Raw genomic sequence first — 7,159 nt, forward strand, 5'->3', positions numbered from 1 at the left:
CCTTATTGACTCATCATGGAGCTTGAATCTCACAGATCCAACACCTGCAATCTTGCAAGCCTTGTTGTTTCCCAGCAATACTGATCCACCATCTTGATCACATAATTCCTCGAACAAGTCTTTGTTTGGAGTCATGTGCCAAGTGCAACCTGAATCCATAATCCACTCCTTCTTAGAGTCACTGCTTGAAACCACAAGAACATCAGATGATTCGAAATCATCTTGAACAATGGCAGCGTTGCCATTATCCTTACCTCCATGATATTTCAAGCGTTCAGGGCACACCTTTCTTGTGTGACCCTCCTTCTTACAATGGTAGCATCGAATGCCAGATGCTTCGCCACTGTAAGTCTTCGACTGGCTTTTGCCTTTCTTCTTGTCGAACTTACCATCCTTTCGTAAGAGTTTTCCTTTAACGGCCAAACCTTTGCCAACAGTCGAAGTTTTATGCTCCTTTCGTTCATTCAAGTCCTTAGAATACAAGGCTGATTGAACTTCTTCAAACGTCAGGGACTCCCTTCCATACAAGAGAGTTTCTTTGAAGTGAGCATGTGATCGAGGCAAAGAACACAATAGTAACAGCGCTTGATCTTCATCATCGATCTTCACATCAATATTTTCAAGATCAAGAATCAGTTTGTTGAACATATCCAACTGCTCAGCCAATACTTTGTCTTCAATCATCTTGAATGAATACAAAGCTTGCTTCAGGTAGAGTCGATTTACCAGCGATTTGGTCATATACAAACTTTCAAGTTTCACCCATAACCCTGATGCCGTCGTCTCCTTTGATACCTGCCGAAGAACCTTATCACCAAGGCTCAACAGAATTACGCTGTGTGCTTTCTCGATCATATTCGTCTTCTCCGCTGCCGTCAATTCTGCATTCATGGCTGCCTCTCCCTTCAACGCTTCCAAACAACCCTGCTGAACCAGTAGGGCTTTCATCTTCAAGCGCCACAGACCGAAATCATTCACTCCGGTGAAATTTTCAATCTCATACTTTGTTGAAGGCATCTTCTCCACGCTCACCGCACCAATTTGTTGTGAATTCAATGCCAAGAACAAAGTATAAAACAAGGAAGAAGAGGAACACAAGAATTGGTTATAACTGCTATTCTTTTACTTTCTCTTAAAACAAGATTACAAGTTTACAAGAATAACAAATAACCTCTCTCACCCTAAATTAGGATTTGCAGCTTAGCAATGATGAGAGACTAGTATGCTATTTATAATAAGACCTAACATACTAACTAATGGGCTTTTTCAGCAAGGCCCATTACACAAGCCAACTTAATAAACAAGCTAACTTAACAAATTAGGGTTTAAACACTAAAACCTAATTTAACATGCTAACAACTCTAGCATCTTCGACATCTGCATGCTAGACCCATCTTCGACTACAGCATGTACACTTCGACACCAGCATGTGAACAATCCTTCGACTTCATGCTTAACTCTGTCGAACTGTCGAACCAAGAAGCTACCCTTCGACAATACTAGAGTTCGATCCAATATCTCACAATAATAAAGCTTCAAGAAACACTCCATAATATCCCGAGAAACCTCTTACATATTTCTTTCAGGTCCGCGAAGGAAGTTGTTCATCCTAAGGTTTCTGCAGCTTTGAGAAAAAGGAAGATAAAGAGACGGAGGATCCGCCATCTTCATGAGGGAAATTAAGAAACCTAGAGTTTTGGCATTGTTAAACACCAAACCGAATTCAAATAAAAGAATTTCAAAGAAAAGATATATGAGTAAGAATGGAATTCAAATCTAACCTAAAACGTGGGACAAAGAAAACCCCTATTGGCATGGCTTGAAGGAACAAACATATCATAGATCTGTGTTGCTATAAGAAGAATCCCAGCGAGCTACAACACTGGAGCAGCAATACACAACGGTGGCGCACCGAGTTGCAAAGAAGGAGAACTGACACGCAACGGTGGCATCGGATTTGAGGGTGGATCGAGAGAGGGAGAGAGAGATTGTGAGAGAGAGAGAGAGAGAGAGAAACTAGAAGAAAAAAAGGAATGATATGTGCGTGCCAGCTTTTTTAAGAGGGAGGCCAAAAAAAATATAAATAATAAACTTTTACTATTTTTTATACAGAAAAAGAGGCAATTTTGACGGATTTATTTGAGGGAGCTTTTAGTAGCTCCTGCAAATAGAGAGGAGCGTTCTTAGAAGACTAAGGACATGTTTGAATCACTTCTCAAAAACAGTTTTTTAGTTTTTAAAAATTTAAAAATTAAAAACTTGTTTGAATACAGTATTTTGTAAATGTGTTTTTAAAAACTTTTAACCAATTTTCAGTTTTTAAAAGCAAAAAACTGAAATAGCTAAATTGTGTTTTGGTATTTACTTTTCAGTTTTTAAAAACTAAAAACCAAAACTATTTCAAACAGGCTCTAATTTGCTGGGGTTTTTAAAAACACCCGCACATTAACCCCGCTAATTATCTAATTTTTTGTAGTGAAATTGGAATAATTTGGAAAATCAATGGAAACAAATAGATATGAGAATGCAATAAAAGCTTATGATTTGGATTTCTGGAATGTGTCATGAGTGCTCTCAGAAAGAAAACAGTCATCCTAGTGACACATCAAGTAGAGTTTCTGGCAGAAGTTGATAAAATTCTGTTAACATAGCACTTTTTGTGACTATGTCTGTAGATAGCATGTAACTTTATCTCAACATGCATTATGTTCAATCAAAACCAAATGTTTATTCACAAACACAGGTGAACTTCAATTATTATATGGTTAATGGAGTTAAAGTACATGGTTAATTATGATAAGTATATGACTAATGAATGTCCTGATTCATGTATATTGTTATATTCATGTAATGTCCAAAGACTAATGCATACGAATGTTGTATCTCCTAGGTATATAGTTGTAGTTTTAAGTGGATTAGTTTTGCCATCCAAAAAAGGTAACAGCGCAGCTTGTTGTCTGTTTGTCTGCTACTACTATATATATATATATATATATATATATATATATATATATATATATATATATATATATATATATATATATATATATATATATATATATATATATATATATATATATATATATATATCCCAAATATTTTTCAAATTCCTCCACAAAACTGATCCACATCTCTCCCAAAACATAATCGTCACCCTTCTTCGCCATACTGAACACACAATATCATATACCAAAGACTCTTGAAAAATACTTTAGAAATATATTCAAGGGGAGATATAATATCCGAGGGTACCTTGATGAAGAAAAGAAACTAGATCAGAATGGACAACATAACAGACTTCGCATGCAGAACTTATTTGCTATATCGGCAAAATTTATATACTTGCAAATTTTCACCATCATTTTGAATAATATCTATAATTTGAAGCCGAATATTAAGATAAATGTTGACATATAATATCTTTAAATAATCAAGGCTGGCTTGTACCACGTACTAGTTTCAACTTTACCAATTTTAAAATGGAATCCAAATGATATGCGAACGAACAACTCCATCTCTAATTACATATTATTTTAGACATTATTATTATTGATTGAAATTTAAATAAACCATATTAAATTATATAAAATTTACATAAATTGGATTATACTCATAATTTCAAACAATAACAAAATTGAAACATATGTATCGGAAGGTGTACTAGTTGCAACGGTGGCAAAGTGTTCTTGGATTGTTGCATTTTTTGAAAAAAAAAATTTATTAATCAAGTAAAAAAAAATTACAAAGAAAACCATATTTTTGGAAAATTTACCAAAGTGTCTAGGTTTGGCAACACACCCTAGAGTATGTGCCATACCAAATGGCACCAACAGTTAAAATATGGGTGTATGCGCCATTTCAAATGGCGCCAATGTGCAATCCTAATTAGGGCAGCCATTTGAAATGGCGCCTATGTACTAGTGTTTACACATATGAGCCATTTGAGGTGACTCCTATGTGTTAGGGCTTTTTTTTATAAAAAAAATACCTCATTCCCTTTTATTTCGCACACAATTTTCTGTTTCGTTCATTGATTTTCTCTCTGATTTTTTCATCATGTCTGATATGGCGATTTTTAAGAGGGATGGACAATGTTGAAGTGAAGACTGACCAAGATGTATCAGTGTTGTCATAAATTTATTTGTCCATTTAATAAAGTAAAGTTCATTGCTTCAAAATATTTTACAAATTTGTTACACAATAATTTCTTAGGACATACAATTAAACATGCGTTGAGGTTGTTCCACGACTAGGACATTTATTTTTATTGTGCGCGCCCTAGCTGACTGCAAATGCTACACTTTCTTTCCATTTTGTCACGAACATCCATTTCGGTTCGATTATGAATACTGTTCGGGCGACCCTTTTTGTTTCGTCGCATCATGTCATTATGCCAAACTACTTCCCCATCATACTCAGGCCAGTAATCCTCCTTCGCTACCACTGGAAATACGACATAGTATACCTCGAGCAAGGTGTCAGTCTTGTAAATTGGAGATAGTAGTGACAATGCATCTCGGTGCGCATATGCACATGGTGCTGGGACATGTGAGCAATGCATACAAAATGCTTAAAACTTTTCACAGTCGCACCAATGATCATCTAGTAGAACCCTATACTGTTGTCTCGGTAATCCTTCATTGTGGTCAATTGTTTCTCTAACACCGACTGTGCGGTTGAATCGATCGAAAGCAATAACATGATGACCGTTGGCCTTTGTTGATTGTTCTTTCAAAAATTTCATGCAACTCTTGCTGAATAATCGTCCCGATTCTCTAACAACACTCCACCTCTTACCTCTTGTTGAGAATAGTGAAGCCATCCTAAAGTAGGTTGCTTCCACCAATGCAGTAATAGGAAGGTTTCGAATGCCCTTAAAACACCATTTATGAATTCCACAAGATTTGTTGTCATGTGGCTCCATCGTACGCCGTTGTCATAAGCCCTAGTCCATTTCTCCCAGGCAAGATTATCAATCCAACTTCCCGCATTTTTATGGATAAAAAGATTAAAAGACTAAAAGGGTTAAATTGATTATTATTTTGTTGATTTGTTGGTAAGATAATTTCCCTTTTGGTCTTGTGATATGGTACCTCTATACGAAAGAGTTTATTTTATTTTATGGCGCTACCACCAATTCTCGCTCTTCTTCTCAAATTCAAACCAATGTCATTTTCAAATTTTAACTTGATTGATACTATTATATAATTTTTTGCAATTTTTTTAATTAGACCTATTTAGTTTTGATTAAAATTAATTATTAAAAAATTAAACCGAATAATTTTTTATTAAAAATAATTACAAAAATTTGCTATAAAATTTAGTTTGAGATTTACTATGAAATTTTGGTGGCGATATTGCAGCTGTATAGCTGGGGAAACTTAACTCGATACAGACATTTTGCTACGTTTTAGTTGTGGTTTAGCTAAAAATTTTAATATATTAGTTTGAGTTTTGCTAGGAAATTTTGGCCAAAATAATTAGCCACTCAATCTATGCTACTGCATATATTCTAGCTAATCCATAACAAATCTACATCTAATTCTATTTGATAGAGATTAGCTACAAATTAACTTTTGTCTTTGTCGTAGCAAATCACATTTTTTCTTGTAGTGTAACTCCACGTTTTTAAATTATATAACTGAAAAGACACTAAGAAGAAATTTACATTTTCATGTTGTCTCTGCATCTAGATGAAAAAGCTTCTTTTCCTACTTTTTTTTTTAATCCATTTTTACTTACTCTACTTTAGTATAGTGTTCAGCTTTCCTCAATTTATTTATTCCATTTTATTGTTTTTATGTGTTTGTATTCTACTGATTAATTTTTCATTTTGTGATCAATGGGGATATAATCTCCTCTAATATTTTTGTTTTTTATTATTTGAGTTCTTTTTACAATTTTTACAAATTTCAACATCATTTCTCAAATTTCAACTTTATTTATACTACTAATACAAAATATAGTATATTACATTTTTTTTAGATATCAACATATCATAATTGAATTTCCTTCTATTAATGTTTGATTCTATTTTTTTACTTATGATTTGTTTATTGATATTAAGGCACCACCAAGAGTAAAACATTTATTTTGGAGAATTTGTAGGGATTGTCTTCCCACGAGAGTTTGGGTGCAACAGTATCATGTTCCTTGGCCGTCTACGTGTCCTCTTTGTGAGCATCAATTGGAGGATTCTTAGCATATTTTGTTCTGGTGCAATGTTACAAGGCGGTGTTGGCAGATAGCAGGTTTGTCTAATATTATTGATCCCCTAATTCATTCATTTTTATGATACTTCTTCTTTGATCTTTGATATTTGTAGTCGGGAGGATAATAGGACGGTCGGAAGAGTGGCGGTTATGATTGATATTTGGTGGAAAAACCGTAATAATATGGTTTGGAATAATGCGAGTGAAGTGTGCGATAAACTTGAGTTGAATGTTTTGTGTAGTTGGCCAGCATGGTTTACGGTCCAAGATAGTAGAAATTGTGAGCTTAATCATCACACCATGTTGAGATGGAGTCCGTCGGGGGAGAGTAAATTGAAATGTAATGTTGATGCGAGTTTTAACATTATCTGGGGACCCATGAATAGGGGCTTGTGTGTGAGAAATCACTTGGGTAATTTCGTTCTCGTAGGTGCAGCATGGGATTTTGGGTCCTATTCTATTTTGGAAGTTGAAGCTTTGTCTCTTGAAGAAGCTATGCAGATTGCAATTGAGATGCAACTTGAGCAAGTTATCTTCGAGAGTGACTCCCAAAGAACGACTCAAGCTATTAGTTCTATTCATCACGGTTTTTCTGAATTTAATTTATCATTTCTTCTATTAGAAGGTTGTTGCATAATCTTCCTAACTTTGAGGTAAAGTTTGTTAAACACCAAGCGAATTCGGTTGCGCACGCTATAGCTAAAGCGGGTGATTCTTGGAACAAGCCTAGTTTATTTCATATGATTCCTCTTTGTATTGATACTTTGTTTATTAATGATATGATTTGAGTTTCTTTTGATAAAACAACGTATATCATAGATGAAAGAGTTATATATAGAATTAAAATATGCTTCAAAGTATATGAAAGAGTTATATTTTGGTTACTCGTTAAGGATGATTTGTTTAGGTTCTGTACTGATTTTTTTCCAAAGGCAAGCTGGTTAAGT

The 7,159-nt window shown here is 34.5% G+C and overlaps 1 protein-coding gene across 1 annotated transcript; it reads left to right on the forward strand.

Annotated features, from left to right (window-relative positions):
- The first annotated feature begins 6,395 nt into the window (after positions 1-6,395).
- On the forward strand, positions 6,396-6,869 carry LOC131651990 (uncharacterized). Its single transcript, XM_058921784.1, has one exon. It carries the CDS (start codon positions 6,396-6,398, stop codon positions 6,867-6,869), a length of 474 nt encoding a protein of 157 aa, XP_058777767.1.
- Positions 6,870-7,159: the final 290 nt, after the last annotated feature.

Source organism: Vicia villosa, linkage group LG1, assembly GCF_029867415.1.
Source record: "Vicia villosa cultivar HV-30 ecotype Madison, WI linkage group LG1, Vvil1.0, whole genome shotgun sequence".
Taxonomy (NCBI): domain Eukaryota; kingdom Viridiplantae; phylum Streptophyta; class Magnoliopsida; order Fabales; family Fabaceae; genus Vicia; species Vicia villosa.

Coding starts and splice junctions, on each gene's coding strand:
- LOC131651990 (XM_058921784.1), top strand. CDS start 6,396: ATGGTTTGGAATAATGCGAGTGAAGTGTGCGATAAACTTGAGTTGAAT.